This window comes from Phodopus roborovskii, unplaced genomic scaffold (genome assembly GCF_943737965.1).
Source record: "Phodopus roborovskii unplaced genomic scaffold, PHOROB, whole genome shotgun sequence".
NCBI lineage: Eukaryota > Metazoa > Chordata > Mammalia > Rodentia > Cricetidae > Phodopus > Phodopus roborovskii.
The window spans coordinates 3,392,456-3,410,632 of record NW_026125554.1 but is presented as its reverse complement, the minus strand read 5'-3'; the positions used below and the strand labels follow the sequence as shown (position 1 = coordinate 3,410,632).

Below are 18,177 nucleotides of genomic sequence, written 5' to 3'. Positions count from 1 at the left end.
GCCAGACCAGGCTGCAGTAGCAAGGAGAGCCAATGTCAACCTGTCAGGGCACAACATGCCACAACATGGCTGCTACATGGTCCAGCACATCCTCCTCATCTAAACCCAGTACAGAAACCTGGGGCACACTGTCCATTTCAGCTCTCTGACATGTCCTGACACCCCCTGCTCATGAGAGAGGGACACAGTTATGAGTACAACATATATGATCTTCCCTGAGATGATACAATATGGTTTGGTACTGGAATACAGCAATCTCACATGATCTAACTCTGGCCTTCAGATAACCCCAGATAGGATTTAAATGTGTCCTAAACATGACCCATGACTACCATCAACCATCCTTTACACTGTGCTAAGCATTAAGAACTCAGAGTTAAGGGTTTCCCTATCCTCCAAGACCACAGAATGCAGCGTATATGCTCCCCTCAAAAAACTGACACGGCCCCCTCTAGCCATCAAGCAGCTCCAGAGCCAGCTAGACACAGCTGGACCCATCCAGATCTTCTCCTGAAGTACTCTACACACCCTCTCTCCCTCCCAAGCCACTTTCCAGTTTAAGGTCCCTTCCATCAGAAGTGGCTGAAGCAACCCTAAGACACTGAACTAAGGAGGGTAGAATGCCTGCTGTGTTGTGTGCCTCCTTCTGCAACACTTTCCCAAACTCTAAACCTTTCTGTTCTGTCCTGGCCTATCAGGTCTACCTCAGAACTCTTAGAAGGGATGTCATAGCCTCCATTCATGGCAACAACCTCTTGGGAAGTCTCCTGACAAATTGATCTCATTATACTAATGGCCCCATAAAAATGATGAATGATTGTAATGATGTTTGGCCATGCTATATTCAGAATCCTATGACAAAATGGTCATTCAATGGGTTTGTTGGCTTGTTTGTGAGAAAATAAATTTGTAGACCGATGGGACTTGAACATACAGAGATCTGCCTGCCTCTGCCTCCCTACTACTGTCCTTAAAGGGATGCACACTACACCCAGCAGATCTCCATGTTTTTATTTCATGTCATTACTATAGATGTTTTGTCAAAGATCAAAGAGTAGGGAAAGATTGTACCTTAAGTATGCAAAAGACCTTCATCTACTAACCTTTTGCTTTGACTTTAAGAACACGCTATGAAGACACATTTGCCCTTTTCTATGTTGCTTTTATGTAAGAATGCACAAAACGGGCTGTTCAGTGGTGCACACCTTGCACTGGGAAGGCAGAGGCAGTTAGATCCCTGTGAGTTTCAGAGCACCTAGAACTACATAGAGACACCCTGTCTCAAAAAAAAAGAAAAAAGAAAAGAAAAGAAAAGAAGATGTTTAACAGAAAGAGTGTGAAGAGTGTGGTCTGAATTAATGTTCTGGTTACTTGTCATTCTTTGTCTAAAATAGTATGAGGCCATAAAGTCACAGTGGTGGATGAAGACTCTGTCCTATCACCCAAAGGAGGGAAAGTTAAGGGAGTCCCAGAACTCCTGCACCCACAGGATTTTTTCCAAGGGGTTGAGCGATTAGGGGTCATCTTTCCCCAGATGAGAGTAAAAACATCCCACAGGAAGATGGAACTAAGAGATAAAGATCCTGCAGCACTGTTGAGACTTGAATCCAGCTGTGCCTGAAGACCTCTAGATTTTCCTGCCAGCAAATGTTTTTAGTTGTTGTTTGTTTGTTTTTATTTTAAGTGTCTAGGCATGCAGCCCAAGGCCCTATAAATTGCAGACAAGGACCCTACTATGCCAAGCCAATAGATTTTCTTTCATTCCTTAGACTATACTGGGTTGAATTTCCATTACTCACTTAACAGACCTCAGTATCTGGAGAAACCCAAAACCTTGTCCAGGGTCAGTCAGGTGAGAAGCAGGGTTGTGGCTTCTGTTAGACATGGCTTCATCCTCCCCTGCCCAGCCTGGCCTGTGAAAGGATTGGAAGGGCTTGGAGAAAAGGAAGGGAACAGACCAGTAATTGAATCCTGGGAGAAATACCTGGGGCCTGGAGCACGGGGGCAATGAACTTGGGGTGAGTGAGCCTCAGGATAGGGTAGAAGGCCCCAAACCAACAAAGGTGGACATCATGGAAGTCATGGCTCATCTCAGTCAACAACTGCATGCCTTCCTCATTGCTCTGGATCTGGGGATAGAGAAGGCTAAGGCTAGTTTTGACAGGGTGCTTGGGGTGTTCCCATTCTCTTGCCAATCAAATCCCATACGACTCTCCCTCTTCTCATAGGTTCATCCATCTATGGCTCTTGCTAAATCAACCTGTGTTAAACTGTGTGCATCATACACACACACACACACACACACACACACACACACACACACACGTGTGTGTGTGTGTGTATAAATATATATATATATTCATTCATGTCTCTATATACATGCCTCTTTCTATATACATCCTCTTTTTATCTGAAGTCTATTCTCTCTCTCATATATATATATGGTTTTTCGAGACAGGGTTTCTCTGTATAGCCTTGGCTGTCCTGGAACTTGTGGCAATATATTGTTTATGAACTAATAAAGCCACTGAAGATCAGAGAAGCAAAGCAATCAGTCACTAGAGAGTTCTCACCTCTACCAATGCTCAGACTGAAGGAACAATCTACTGAACCTCAGATTGCATCTCCAGACTGCACTGCTCTCCACCAAGTCTCAGAATCCTAGACTGCACTGCTCTTCACCCAAAGACAAGACTGCCCTCTAAGACTGCATTGAGCTCCTTATATACTCTCTAGTTCTGAGATTAAAGGCATGAGCTCTGTTAAACTGATTCACTCTCCTGTAGCCCAGGGTGGTCTTGAACTCACAGAGATCCATCTGCCTCTGTCTCCTGAGTCCTGGGGTTCAAGGTGTGTGCCACCATTGCCCAGCTTCTATAGCTAACTGGTGTGGTTGGCTTTACATTCTGACCACCGGTGGCTTTATTAGATCATAAACAACATATCACCAAAGGAAGTTGCTTTGTAGATCAGGCTGGCCTTGAACTCATTGAAATCTGCCTGCCTCTGCCTCCCGAGTGTTGGGATGAAAGGTATGCACTACCATCGCCCAGCCGGTTTTTGTTTCTTAAGATTTATTGATTTGTTATTTGTATATGTAGGTGTGGCTACATATTTTATGCAGATGCCCATGTAGACCAGAAGAAGGTGTTATATCCACTGGAAATGCAGTTCCAGGCTGATGTCAGCTACCTGATGTGGGGACTAAGTACTGAAGCTAGCTTCTCTACATGAACAGCAAGGGCTCTTAACTACTGAGCCATCTCTCCAACCTCTCTGTTTCTTTAGATAGATAGACAGACTATTGATGATGGATAAATATGGAAACAAAAATGATTTACAGATGTGATACATAATAGATAACAAAGGGCATAGGGGTACATAATAGATAAATGACAGAGAGGTAAAATATATTAGATATAATTACATGTATGAGTGTATCTGTGTATATATTTCACCACCAATTATCTGTCCCACTTTCTTTTTCTCTGTTTTGTGTCTGTATCATTCTTTCTCTTTTGCTCTCTCTCTCTCTCTTCCTCTCTCCTTTGCCTCTGTATGACTCTCCCTGTGTCTTTTTCAGATTTTTTTTTTGCATCTGATTCTTCTAATATCTTCCCCCTCCTTACCACTTACCTAAACTCAGAGTGAACTAGAGAATTTTCCCCTAGCACTGGCCCAGTGATTCTATGGCTTTGAAGATTATAGTCTTGGTTCCCAACTCACGAGGGAAATGAGGTTAGAATTAATTCCAGCACTTGGGAGGCAGAGGCAGGTGGATCTCTGTAAGTTTGAGGCCAGTCAGGTCTACAGAGTGAGTTCCAGGACAGCCAGGGCTATACAGAGAAACCCTGTCTCAAAAAAACAACAAAACAAAACAAAAAGCCCACATACAAACACATGTTAACTTAGGTGCTGGGTCCTATTAAGGAAGAAGCCTTGGGAAGGAGAGGACAGGAGGAGAGAAGACAGCAAGAGATCTGAAGTGGACAGTAAGGGCCCACAGGGAAATCAGGGGAGACCGGTGAAGTGTGATCGTAGAACAATGAAAAGAGACTCTTGGAAGGATGTTAGACACAGAACAGCAGAGAGCTGTGGAGAGAAAGAGCCAATGGAACTGGGATTCAAGGACCTGGATGTCACCTGGGTAACAGGAATAAGATCAGATAGAGAGAAGGCAATGGATGAAGACCCTTTGCCCCTGAGGCTATGACACAATGAGCAGGCTGGAGAAGCACAGCAGCAGGATGATGGGTGTGGATGGATTGGAGCTTACACAGCACCTAACTGTCCATCATCACTGTGATCAAGACATCAGAAAGCGTGAGTGGTTAAGTTCATCCAAGGCCCAAGTTTTCCCATGACTGTCAAGGAAAATGCCATTGACAGGAACTTCAGAATTGAATCCTGATGAGAAACTAAACCAGATGTGCTCGAGAGAGTGAGGTGGTTGCTCTTGCTTTCCAACCTGGCCAGATCTGGATTAACTAAGAGTTGTATCTCTGGCTGAGTCTATAGAACTGTTTCCAGTTAGAATTAACCGATAGAAGATTCTTCCTCAGAGAGGAAAGCACTTTACAGCAAGTGCCCCAGATAGAAAAAGGTTCACAGGGGAAAAGAAGTGACTTGACTGCCTTTTGGTGAGTGGGTCTACCCTTCATTGATGTCAGAGTGCAGCATCTTTGAACTCCAGTGTGGACTAGAAACTTTCCCTGCTGCTGAGGATGCAGCTTTGTGAGCTGAGCAGCTCCTGGGCTCTCAGCCTGTGCTATGCAGAGAACCTTTGTGGGTCTACCCAGCTCCTACTGGTTGAAAGCCATTCCACTAAGTCTCAGTACACATAGAAATGCTGTGCAGTGAGTCTGTTCCTGTAGAGAACCTTGACTAATGTAAACTGTGGTGCCAGGAGTAGTTCTAAAGAAACACAATTAATGGACATTTTTCTCTAATGGGTTAGAATGTTAGAATCAGGTGATAGTGCTGCAATTTGATTAAACCTACAGTTGCTGTAGTAGTTTGAATGAGAAATGTCCCATGTAAGCCCATTTATTAGAACACTTGATCCCCAGTTGGTGGTGCTGTTTGGGGAAGTTATGGCACCTTTAGGAGGTGGACCTTGCTGAAGGAAATACATCACCAGGGACAGGCTTTGAGTCTTATAGCCTGTGCTACTTCCCATTCACCCTCCCTCTCCTCTCCCCCTCCCTCCTCTCTCTCTCTCTTCCTCCCCCTCTCTGTTCTAGTTATGGGTAAAACGGGAGCTTCCTTCTTCCTGCCCATCCTGCCAGTCCTTCCCCACTAGGATTGACTCTATCCCTCTGGACCTTTGAGTGAAAATAAGCCAGTTCTTCCTAAAGTTGCTTTTGGTAAAGGTGTTTTATCACAGAGACAGACACTAAGTAATACTATTGCTGAGGGCTTGGTGGTCTAGAGAACACTGATAACCAGTGGCGTGAACTGCTTAAAGAACTATGGTAGATAAATGCTCTGATCTTCTTGATTCACCCACTCTGAGGAGCAAGGCGGTGATGACTCTATATCAAACTTTTTAACATGTCTGGAACAGTAAGGAATATAATGATGTTGGCTAGGTGCTTCCGGTGTTTCTGGATGAAAATAAAATGAGCTTAATGTGCCAACTCCACTTGTGCACAAAGCCTCTAAAAGTTTGTAAGTATGTCCTAAGAGAGAATCTTTTTTTGTTTGTTGTTTTGTTTTTTGAGTCAAGGTTTCTCTGTGTATCCTTGGCTGTCCTGGAACTCACTCTATAGACCTAGCTGGTCTCAAACTCATAGAGATCCACCTGTTTCTGCCTCCTGGGTGCTGGGACTAAAAGCAGGAGCCACCACTGCCCAGTCCTAAGAAGAAAACTTAACCTGAGCAGCTTAACTTAACTAGGCCTGAAGATGCTGAAATCCAAACACAAGTGCCCTTGTCATAGGACGGAATGACTTAGGATGAAAGTTCAGACCCCAGCCTCAAAGAGTGTCTGGAATTAAAGTGAGGGCAATGGTTGGTAAACAGCACCCTGTATCCTGACATGGAGATGTATGGAGGAACTGAGGGCATGGAACTCTCTGAATCTAATTGGTTTGTTTTTCTTGAGGAAGAGTCTCCCAAATTTAGTAGCAAATGTATCCCCAATTCCAATCCCTGAACCATTGCCCTCTCCATCTTTGTCTGAAAAAAATTAATTCTGTGTTGTCTCTGAAACCAAGAATGACCTTTCCTGAAGGAGATGCCAAGCAAGGCACCTCTGATGCCAAATGAGGGCCAGCCACACCACACATCTTTACTTCTAGAACTATAACAAGACTAGGTTTCAGCAGGCCCCAAAGATGGAACACACACTGTGAGAAGGTACACTATACTCCTAAAGAACTTCTTGTGGTTTTGTGATTCACATCAGAAGAGGTCTGGAACATACGTGCGAGAGGATGTTGATCAAGCTAAATTTATCTATACAAGCCCGTTAAGCAGAGAACTGAGGGTTAGTGTTGCAACTAACACAATGGTAACAGTCACAGTAGTAATCTATCTTCAAATGGAAGTGGTGTATGTGTGTGTGTGTGTGTGTGTGTGTGTGTGTGTGTGTGTGTGTGTCTACATGTTGTATGGGACTGAGCCTATACAGAGTATGAAAGCATAGCTTATTGCTAAAGATGCCAAAATGCCTATGGTTCCCATTTCTGCTACACCCCCTTTTGCTCCTAAGCATGCACCTACAGTTTCATGAAGTGCGTCCTGTGGTCTACTGAACATAAAATTTGGCATTTACAGATGTTTCCACATGCTACAAAGGCACCACCCAAAAGTGGTCAGCAGTAAGTAGCATTATAACCTTTTGTGACAATCCTGAATGCCACTCTGAAGGGAAATCTACATAAGTATGTACAGTCATATGCTTTTGCTTGGAAAAGGAGATGGTCAAACGTGATTGTATACTGTTTCTTGGGCTGTGACCAATGGTTTGGCTCATGGCAGGCTTCTTAAAAGGGCTGTGATTAAAAAGTTGGAAAGACATTGTGGGAAAAAGCATATATGGTAGATCTCTCTAAATGGGCAAAGAATGTGAAAGTGTTTGTGTCTCATATGACTACTCAGCAAAGGGTGATATCAGCAGAGAAGGGTTTCAGTAATCAAGTAGATAGGGTGACTTGTACTGTGGATAGTAGTTGACAACTTTCCCTGGCCATCCCTGTCATTGCAAAATGGGTCCATAACCAAAGTGGACAAGATGGCAGGAATGCAAGTCATACATGGGCTCAACAACACAGGCTTCCATTTACCAATGCTGACCTGCTTATGGCTGCCATTGAGTGATAGATCTACCAGCAGCAGAAACCAACACTGAGATTCCAATACATCATTCCCTGAGGAGATCAGCCTGTGGCTGACTTCCCTGGAGCACTTCCACTATGGAATGGACAATGCCTTTTCCATACTGAAATAGATACTTACTCTCATTATGAAATTGCCATTCTGTATGTAATGCTTCTGCCAAAACTACTATCTATTCATTTACAGAATGATATCCACCATCATGGTATCTACCATCTATTCATTTACAGAATGATATCCACCATCATGGTATCTACCATCTATTCATTTACAGAATGATATCCACCATCATGGTATCCCACATAATGCTGCTGCTAACAAAGGAATGCACATCACAGCCATGGAAATGAGGCAGAGGGCTCATGATCGTGGAATTCAGTGGCCTTACCATCCCCCATCATCCAGAAACAGGTGGCTTTAAAGAAGGGTAGAATGGCCTTTTAATGGCACAGCTACAGTAAAATAGGTGGAAATAACTTGGACAGCTGGGCAAGCTTTCCGGAAGGCTGTCTGTGTTCTGAATCTGTGTCCAATACATGGCATTGTTTCACCTATAACCAGAATTTAGTTCAGGGATCAAGCAAGAATAGAAATGAGAATGGTGTCAAGCCTGACCACCTCTAGTGTCCCACTGGCAAAATGTTTATTTGTTGTTCACACAACCTTATGCTCTCCTGACTTACAAGACCTGGTTCCAGATGGGGGACTGCTTCTGCCAAGAGATATGATAAACATCCATTGACTCAGAAGCTAATCCTTCCCCCTGGCCAATTTGGGTTCCTTATTCCCTTGAATCAACAGGCTAAGATATGTGTGAAAGTGTTAACAGGTGACTGACCCAAACTTTCAGAGGAAAAGTGGGTGGGCAGCTTATCCACAATAGAAGGAAGACTATGCCTGGACTGCAGGAGATCTTTTAGGGTATCTCTTTGTGTTACCATATCCTGTGGTTAAAGTCAATGGAAAACTTCAACAACCCAACCTGGGCACGATTGTAGTGACATATTATTTACAATTTATTAAAGTTTGCCTGAGGATTCAGAAAAGAAAAGTCAGCCTTAAGCTATGGAGATCAGGCAGTGGTGACATACACCTTTAATCCCAGCAGCCAGAGGCTAGGAGGTGGTGGTACACACCTAGGATTCAGGATTAAGAGATGTCTGTGAGCTCAGGCCACTCAGATCTGCACAAGAGAATTATAGCTCACACCTTTAATCCAAATATTAGGTAAGTATATAAGACTGAGAAGCAAGGTCTCAAAGAGAAATTCATTCCCCAGTCTCACTGAGGAGAGGTTATAGTCTGAGGCTTAGTGAGCTCATGGAAACAGAATCAGCCCATTCAGCCTGAGGTAGAAGTAAGAAGCTAGTGGCCACCTGCTTTGCTTTTCTGATATTCAGTTGAAGTTTGAACCCCAATATCAGCCTCTGGGTCATTTATTTTTCTATGTTACACGGGATGATAATATTTCTTCAGGGGTGAAGGTATGGGTCACCGTGCCAAAACCTAATGAGATGTTTGCTGAGGGTGGAGGAAATAGAGAATGTGCAGTAGAAGAAAGCAGCAGTGAATACCAGCTAAGATCATATGAGCAGTTACATAAACAAGGGTTATAACTATCATGAGTGTTTCCATCCTATGTTGTTAAGGACATGTTTATGCATAAATACACAGGCATTTCTCTCCTATTCCTTTACACACATTGCTTGAAATAACATCAGCAGTTAGGCATTTTGCCATCTACTCTGGAGAAATAATAGTATATTTCTTTATAAGTGCAATGCTTAGATGATGTTAGGTGGGATTGAGACTGTATATCTTCATTTGGTAATTAAGCATGACACAATAATATGGTAGGGCATCAGGTTGGCAAGAGTTGGGGTCTCCACTGTCAACTTGGCAGGATCTGGAATTAACCATGACCATCCTGTGAACTAGTCTGTGAGGGAATTTCCTGGAAAGATGAACTAAGGGGAGACGATCCTCCCTGAGAGTGGGCATTGCCTTCTGACAGGTGGCCCAGATTTAAAGTCTGAGGTCAAGCCTGCTGCTTGACCCCTGAGCCTTCACTTCCTGGTGGTGACTGTGTCTCTTGATCAGAACTCAGCTTCTGATGGGAGATCAGAAACTCTCTCTGAACCTTCCAGGCCTTCAGCAGCACATCGAAACTGCTAAGGCAACCAGCTTCATGGTCTGAGCAGTTCCTGAGCATGCCATAGCCATGACTGGACTTCCCGCCCCTATTGGTTGTGCACCTTTCTAGTAATGTGAATATATGATGCATATGGTCCCATTCATCTGGGATACCCCCAGCTACTACAGATGGGTTGAAAGGAGGCTCCTGTACTGGAAGATAGAGAGGAGGAGATACTGAGTAGAAAGGAGATGAGAGAAGGCAAACAGGGATGCTAGAAGGAAAGATGGCTATGGTGAAGAAAGCCACACTCCAATCAAGGCCATTGGAGGTGACACAGAAATGCCAAGTGTGGCTCCAGCAATTGGAAGCCACAGAACAAGAGACACTTGATATGAGAATAAGAAATCCTTCCCTCCCAGAAAGTGTAGCCATTACGGAAGAGGCCACAGAGGTTCCTTCTGGAAAAACAAGTGGTTGGGATAGAAATGGAACCCTTTCATAAAGAAGACAGGACATTGACTGATTCATCTTGACACCGCGAAGGGAAACGGAATACTCAACTCTGACACAGCTCAGACAGTGGAGTCCTCTGACACACTTCGAGAGCGGAGAGCTAGATAAGAAAGGATGGAGCCTGAAGAGTTGGAGAGGAGAGACTGCATCTCTCTTCAGACACTGTGTCCCTGTGGTGGAGGAGAAGGATCACAGCTCATTCCCACAGGGGAAGAGGCAGCTCAGAGAGGTACAGAACAGAGATGGGTTAGGAAAGGGGCACACCACATATATTCCACTAGAAGGCCTCAAACCCAACAGTGGAAAGTACAGGCAGTACGTCAGGAAATGGGAACTCAGTCCTGTGCAACCTGTCCTGGGGGCATCTGACTACAACATGAAAGAGGAATGTACAAAAGACAGGAAGAGACCTCAGACTGTGAATCCTAATGAGAACGTGACCCAAAGTTAGCTATGGACAAGAGGGGTAAAAAAAAGAAGAAAGCTTCAGAACACAGTGTGGACAGAGGCAAGGAATGGGTCTGCCGAGCGTGTGAGTGGAGAGGGTCTCCCTCGGCATCCCCCCTCTGTACGGTTGACGGCCCCTAGCCCTCACATGACCCCCAGATTCCTGAGAACATTTCCTGGCCCTTTGAGAACACATTCATCCTGACACCCCAGGACCCATCTGCTGCCATACTCACAATGTTCATGTGACCCCAAAGCCAGTGGCGTGTAGGGGGCTGAGGAAAGCCCCGGAGTCGGCGGCAGTTGTCATAGAAGGCATAGATCCAGGCCAGAATTTTGGCCAGGAACAAGGAGGCCCCACCCAGCAGCAGAAGCTGCCATGGGGAGGCAGGCAAAGGCCCCAGTCCAGACAGGCTCAGCTGTAGCATCCTGCAGGGCAGATAGGCAAATGGTGAGATTCTGAGGCCTAGGAGTCAGCAGTGGACTGCTAGGGTCACTGGTGAGGGATAGTGACTTAGAGGGCTATAATAGGGCAAGGAGAAGGGAACTAACTCTTCAGAGTCTAGACTGGTCCAGAGAAGTGGCATGGTAACGGGGAAACCACAGCCAGAGCCCTTGAGCCACCCCAGCTCTAGACAGAGAGCTTCCACTGTTCAATAGAGTCCTTCCCTGTGTCCCCAAGCCTGGCACCTTGTCTCTGGAGCAATGAGTCCCAGGAGACCTCCTCTCTTCTCTAGAAATGCTTTAAGTTTCTGGCTATGTGGACTGATGATCTGGACTGAGCCAATCATGCCTCCCAGGCCTAGCTGACTCCTCCCAGCCCTGGGCAAGAGGCCAAAGCGAGGGGGCGGAGCCAACCCAGAGCAGATCTGGCCAACTCAAGAGTCATCTGCCTAGACAAGCATGATATCCTGAAGATCCAACAGCCTCCTGTCTGAGCCAGGACAAAGGTATCTTAGGAACCGAAGTTTACAGCCTCTCGCGCCCTCTCCAGGCCCTCTCCGTGGCAGGCTGGGGGGGGGGGGGCAGTAGAGCAGCATTTCTTGATGCGCTACCGAGAGTCCATAAGTCTCTGCCCTCGCACAGCCTCGCAGAATCCCAAGTTCTGGGTGGAAATACGACTTTCAGAAACAGAGAATCCAGCCCTACTGGGACCCACTGGATCAGGTTCTGCAGATAAAACTCCCAACTGAGGAGCCAGAGTTTAGATAGGAAGCAGATAGAAGGGATCAGGCTGTGGGAGTGGGGGTGGAGGGTAAATTCAGGTAGAAAAGGAGAGAGCCTATGGGCTCTGGGTCCCTCCGCCCAACATATTGACAGCTGCAAGAGAAAAACACTGATTAACATATAAAGGCAGGCCAGTCAGAATAACAAGATTATTCATTCCACAGAAAGTGCAAAAGCCCAAGGGTGTGCAGTGATCTATTTCAAGTTGTGAAAGACAACAACCACTAACCCAGAAGTCTATCTGCCATAATGGAAGGAAAACTGAAAAACTTCTCCACAGTAAAAATAGGCTAAAGGAATTGATGAGCACACTGGGCCAGCTGTACAAAAACAACTGTCAGAAACCTCAGACTGTCCTGGGAGCACCATGCATACACCCCTGCCCCTGAAAAGTCTTCAGTTCCTTTTCTAGACCTGAGTGTTCACTCACTGTCCAGACATTAGGTGGGAGAGAGTTAATGCCAGTCTCAGCTGCAGTGGGAGCTCCAGGCTCCAGAGTTAAACACTGAGTGGTTAGTTTATGGTGTCTGCAGCATGAGCATGCAGAATGCAGACTCTCATCTCCTGAGTGTGGGAACTGAGAATGGAACCAGTTTGAGTGAACTACCTCCCCAATCCCAGGCTCAGCTTTTAATCCTAATGTTTAAAGTCATTTTTCATCCTAATGTTCAACTGGCAATTTTGGTATTGTCACTGATGGACCAAAAATTAAAACTGATAAAAGTTTAAAAACTTGGGCCCTAAATCTGTACAGAGAAAGGGTACTCCTAATGGTAAAGGAAAATTTAACTCCTTAAATCAGAGAAGGGGAGGTGACTGTTCAGCACTTGTATCAACATTCCTATGTCTGCTAATTGCTGGTCATAAAGGTCCCCTGGTTGTTGTAAAGATCCCTCAGCCCAGGGGATAAGTGACAGACCCTGTGACCATGTAACCCTGCAACCCCATGCCCTGTCTTATCTTACTCAAATGTATCTTGTTTAAAATATATAGTTACTGTTTTACTCTGTATTTTGTATGACCTTAAGTAACTATGGAAACTCTGGAATTTGTGGCCTTCAACCTTATGGTCTTCCCCTTTAAAAGCTTCCCTTTATGGCTGGTTGGCATCTCACCCCCCCACCCCCACCCCCACCCCCAAGGAGTGAGATCCAAGCTGGCCAGACTGAACAAGAAAGAGAAATCTTTGCATTTGCATCAGAATTGTCCGGCTCCTTGGATTGGTCTAGGGCTCTGTGAACCTGGCACAACAGTCACATTAAAGATCAATGAAGTCTTATTCTCTTGGCAACAAAAAAAAAAAAAAAAAAAAAAAAGGAAGAAAGAAAGAAAAGAAAAGAAGGAAAGAAAGAAAAACCTCAGACTGAAGAGGGTAAAGGAGTCAGTCCACAAGGCCCAGAACAAAATAAAACAAGCTAGACTAATATTTAAGAAAGGGGGAGAGGGGGGACAAAAAACAACAAAAACGGCAGGAATCAACACATACATTTTAATAATTCTGAATGTTATTATTCTCAACTGTGGCCCAAACAAAGGCACAGGCTAGTAGGTTGGAGCAAATATCTGGAAACATTTATTTATTTGTTACCTCTAAGAAATTCCTCACCACAAAAGGCAGACACAACCTTAGGGTGAAATGATAGATAAAAGTATTTCAGGGGATAGTGCGCCGGCTTAGTGGATAAAGGCACTTGCTACCAAACCACACAGCCTGAGTTTGGTCCCTAGGACCGACATGATGGAAGGAAAGAGCTGACTCCTGCAACTTGTCCTCTGGCCTCCACACACTACGGCATGCCAAGCATACACACACACACACAAATAAATAAAATGTTAATCCAGAGACTTTTAGGAGTATTCTAAGTAGGTGTTGCTGCTCTATTATGTGACAAAAGAGACTTCAAACCAAAACTCGTGAGGAAAATAGAGAAGGTCGCTCATGGATCATAGGAGGCCTCAGTGGGTAAAAGAGTCTTGCCCCCATCCTCAACACAAGGCTGACAACCTCAGTTCAATCTAGATTAACTGACAATATATTCAGTGAGGGGGAAGGGTTGCTGTAAGAGGGTAGGACTGCTCAAAGGGGAGAGGCTTCTATAAGGTATTTTGGTCTGAACAGCAGCTGGATTCTAACATTACATTCTTTTTCTGTTTCTGTTTTGTTTTCAAGATAGGATTTCTGTGTCTAGTCCTGGCTGCTCTGGAATTCATTGCATAGATCAATGTGGCCTGGAACTCCAATGTATGTCTACAGGCTTCTGCATCCCAAGTGCTGGGAAAGGCTTGTGCCACCTCCGATGGGCCTAACATTACCTTCTTACAGTGTCGAATTAAATGGCATCATTGATCAAATGGACTTAACAGACATTTACAGAACATTCCGGGTAAACACAGAAGCTTATGGTGTAAGACCCTCAGAATGAGGAGTCTTCCAGGTTCGGTTGATACCCTAAGAACTCAATGTCCAGTCCAGTTGCTGCAAAACGCAAGAGGCTTTAATGAACAGGAAACGTTTGCGCAAACGGGCTCCTCCAGCACCCAGGCTAGAGAGAAGCCCCCTCCCCAGGGCACAGGTGTTTTTAAAGGCAACCCCACAAGCTTAGGGAGGGGGTGGGACCCTCGGTCCATTGAGTACGTGACCCTTGGAGGCCGGATGGTCTGCTATTAGGGTCAGCAGACCTTAGGGCCTCAGGTGTGTTAATTAATCTTGTCTGGGAAAACCAGAGTTACAGCTATCTCTTGACCCTATTTACCACCTGTTGACTCACAGGAAAGGAGGGGCAGTGTGAATTCTTCTTATCTCAGGGCCTTGTGAGAGGAAGCTAGAAAATTCCAAGGAACAGATATTGGTTTCCAGGTTAGTCCATCATTAACATTACTCTTTAGGTCTTTCAATGGAACTGTCTCTAAAACAGACCAGAAATGTGTTCAAGGCCCATCTCCTAGGTGATAATGGATGTCAAATTGACAATTAACACTACTGTCACACAGGGTATTTTAGTCAGGGTGGTGGTTAACATAAACTGTTTCCCTTGATTTACAGTTACCATGGAAACACACATCTGAGTGTGTCTGTGGGTCTCTAGAAAGATGGGGCTGAGAATAGAATGTAGGTGGTGGCACCATTCTGTTGTCTGAAATTCCCAGCTGAATGAAAAGGAGGAAGTAACTGGGTAACCCTTACGAGGGCTGCAGGTGCTGTGTAGCGTGATGGAGAAGAATTGTCAACAGTCGTGGATAGTAGTTTGAATGAGAAACATCTCCCATAGCATTAGCTTGATCCCCAGCTATTTGGGGAAGCTTAGGTGGGGCAGTCTGGCTGGGAAGAAATATATCACTGGGGGCAGACTTTGAGCTTTTAAAAGCCTCACCTACACCCAGTTTGTTCTCTCTGTCTTATGCTTAAAGAGTCCAAGATGTGAGCTCTCAGCTTCCTGCTCCAGCCATCATGCCTGCCACATGCTATCATGCTTCTCTTGCCATTATGGACTCTAACCCTCTGACACGAGAAACTAAAATAAGCTCCCCCCCCCCACCTCCTGTAAGTTGCTTTGGTTATGTGTTTCATCACAGCAGCAAAAAAACAAAAAACCAGCTAAGACAGGATGATGATAGATTAGTGGCTGAGCAGGCAAGATGTGTATTCTGAAGCAATAGTGACAAGCTTGTTAAGGAGATAATCAACTCCTTTCTGATTGATTATAAGAACTGCTTCACAGGAAGGAATTCATGACACTGCGAGCCCATCCACACCCTTAGTGGGTAGTGAGTGTCTTACTTGGGATTTTTGTTGCTATGATGAAATACCATCACCAAAGGCAACTTGGAGAGAAAAGGGTTTACATTATCTTATACTACCAAGTCAGGGCAGGAACCCAGAGGCAGGGACTGAAGCGAAGCCATGGAAGAACCCTGCTTACCACCTTTACTTTCGTGACTGTCACTGCTTTCTTACACAATACAGGACCACAGGCACAGAGGTGACACTGCCCACAGTAGGCTGGGCCCTCCTGCATCAATTATTAATCAAGAAAACACCCTGCAGACTTGCCTACAGGCAATGTGGATGAAAGCATTTTCTCAATGGGAGTCCTCCTTCCCCAACGACTCAGGCTTGTGTCCACTTGACATGAAACTAACCAGAACAAGGCATAAGCCAATGTGTTCATCAAATTGCTTTCTAAGTACTTTTTATGCCTACAGATTAGTGCTATTCTCAGTCTTGGCCAATAGCTCAGGCTTGTTACTAGCGAACTCTTACATTTTAAATCAACCCATGTTTCTCATCTGCCCTCTGCCACCTGGCTCATGGCTCATTACCTTATTTTCTACATGTCCTGCTTCCTCTGCATCTGCTGGTGTCACCTCTGACTCTACCCTTCTTCATCCCAGTATCCTTAGTTTGGTTGCCCCACCTGTGCCTCTTGCCTGGCTACCAGCCAGTCAGCTTTGTATTAAACCAGTTCTAGTGACAAATCTTTACAGTATGCAAAATGATTATTCCATAGCAATGGGCAATCATAGTTACAGGTGCTCATAATTGGTCCAAATGGTATTTTTATACCACCCCCTACAAGGCTCATGAAGAAAGGTCAGAAAGGTTGCAAAAGGCAGGTAAAGGAGTGGAGTATTGTGAAATACTTTCCTTCAGAGATGACATGGCTATTGCATTCACACAACAGCTTTGATTGCCTGCCTAAGGCCTGCACAAAATTGAACCTGACAACATCCTGCCAGGGAGTGGGAGGGGTTCACAGGGCCTCACCCCTTCCTGATGATCTATAGGCAGTTACTGGTTGCTGGGAGAGAGGAGATGCTTTCTTCAGTGGTGTAACCATGGGTAATATGCACACACTCCTAAAAATAACCTCTCACCCATGTTTCTGCAAGCAACCCTAATTAAACTCATTGGAACACACACACTAAGATGCAAAAAGACCAACAAGATAGCTCAACAAGTAAGGGGCCTGTTGCCAAACCTGATGAGCTGGGTTTATTGCCTGGGGCCCCCATGGTGGAAGGAGAGATCTGACTCCCACAAGTTGTCTCCTGACCTCTGCACACAAGCCATGCCATATTCATGCTCACAGATAAATAAGGAAATAAATGAATACACTTTAATGGGGTGGCTGTTCTTCCAGAGGCCCCGGGTTCAATTCCCAGCACCTACATGGTCCCGTAGTTCTCCATGGAAGGGAGTACCAGTAGGTGTGCCACCACCACCCAGTGCAGGGCTGCACTCTTAGCCTGTGAACCAAAATAGCCCTCCCTTCCTGAAGCTGCCTCCATTGGGCATTTTGTCACAGCAAGAAAAGAAACTAATATGCAAAATTGGTGTCAAGAATGAAGCCAGTGCTGTGACAAATCTAACTGTGTGATTCACAGGCTTTGGGCCTGTTTTGCAAGAGGAATGTGGATGAATCTTGAACTTCCATCTAGAAAAGCTCTAGAATGCTGTAAGTAGAGAGTGATGGGCCATGATGGTAGGAGTTTGGACAGTATCATGCTGAGAGATATGTGGGCAGTGGAGGCTCAGTTCCTGAGGTTTCAACAGGAAGCAAAACTCCTTGGGGCCCAGAAGTGCTGGTGTACACCTTTAACCCCAGCCCTCAGGACAGAGGCAGACAGATCTCTGGGAGTTTGAGGTCAATCTGGTCTTTAGTGTTAGTTTCAGGACAGCCAGGGCTACATAGAGATACCTTGTGTCAAAACAAGAAATAAAAAACACAAAAACAAACAAACAAACAAAAACCTCTCTTGGGAACTGAGCTAGAGGTCATTCATGTTGTAATATGGTAAAGAATCTTGTTACAGGGCTGGCAGATGACTCAATGGTCAAGAGCACTGGTTACTTTTCAAGCACCCACATGACAGTTCACAACTGTCAATAACACCAATTCTTGGGGGACCCAGTGCCCTCTTCTGACTTCCACAGGCACCAACCATGCATGTGGTTCACAGACTTACATGGAAGCAAAATACATACAACGAAATAGGAAATTTGTGTGTGTGTGTGTGTGTGTGTGTGTGTGTGTGTGTGTGTGTGGCCTGAGTGAAGCTGAATTCAGTAACAATGGACTATTTGTTTGACAGGAGATAGGCTGCCATTCAAGCTACGCCATGGTTACTCTTCACTGATCTTATCCAGATGCACAGTGAGAAAGAGCAAATGGGGCAGAAAGATGTCTCTTTTAAAAAAAAAAAAAGCAATTTAGAAGAGAAGGAAAGGAGGCATGCAAATTTGAAGTTGCAAGCACAAGTGCAGAAAGGACAACAGTCATGTTAAAAGATTAACACCATTCAAGAGAAATCTCACAGTTGCGTCAGTCCCACAGAGCTGCATTGGTCCCACAAGATATGTCCTAGAGCAAGGCCCCATACATTTGTGGGCCAGTGGGGAGGCTGGGTGGCCTGATGAGCTTAGTCTGATCCCTTGTATAAAGGACAGAACTAGCTCCTTAATATTGTTCTCTGATCTCCTCACGTGTACCATGTCACATATGTACTTACAC

The 18,177-nt window shown here is 45.0% G+C and overlaps 1 protein-coding gene across 1 annotated transcript in view; it reads right to left on the bottom strand.

Annotated features, from left to right (window-relative positions):
* The window catches only part of LOC127216705 (cytochrome P450 4F5), a 64,733-nt gene extending 53,969 nt beyond the window's left edge, over positions 1 to 10,764 (bottom strand). Inside the window, exon 1 of the mRNA XM_051177524.1 lies at positions 10,675 to 10,764. Coding sequence (XP_051033481.1) covers positions 10,675 to 10,683 — 9 coding nt within the window. The 5' untranslated portion in view covers positions 10,684 to 10,764. The remainder of the gene's footprint in view (positions 1 to 10,674) is intronic.
* Between the last annotated feature and the right edge of the window lie 7,413 nt (positions 10,765 to 18,177).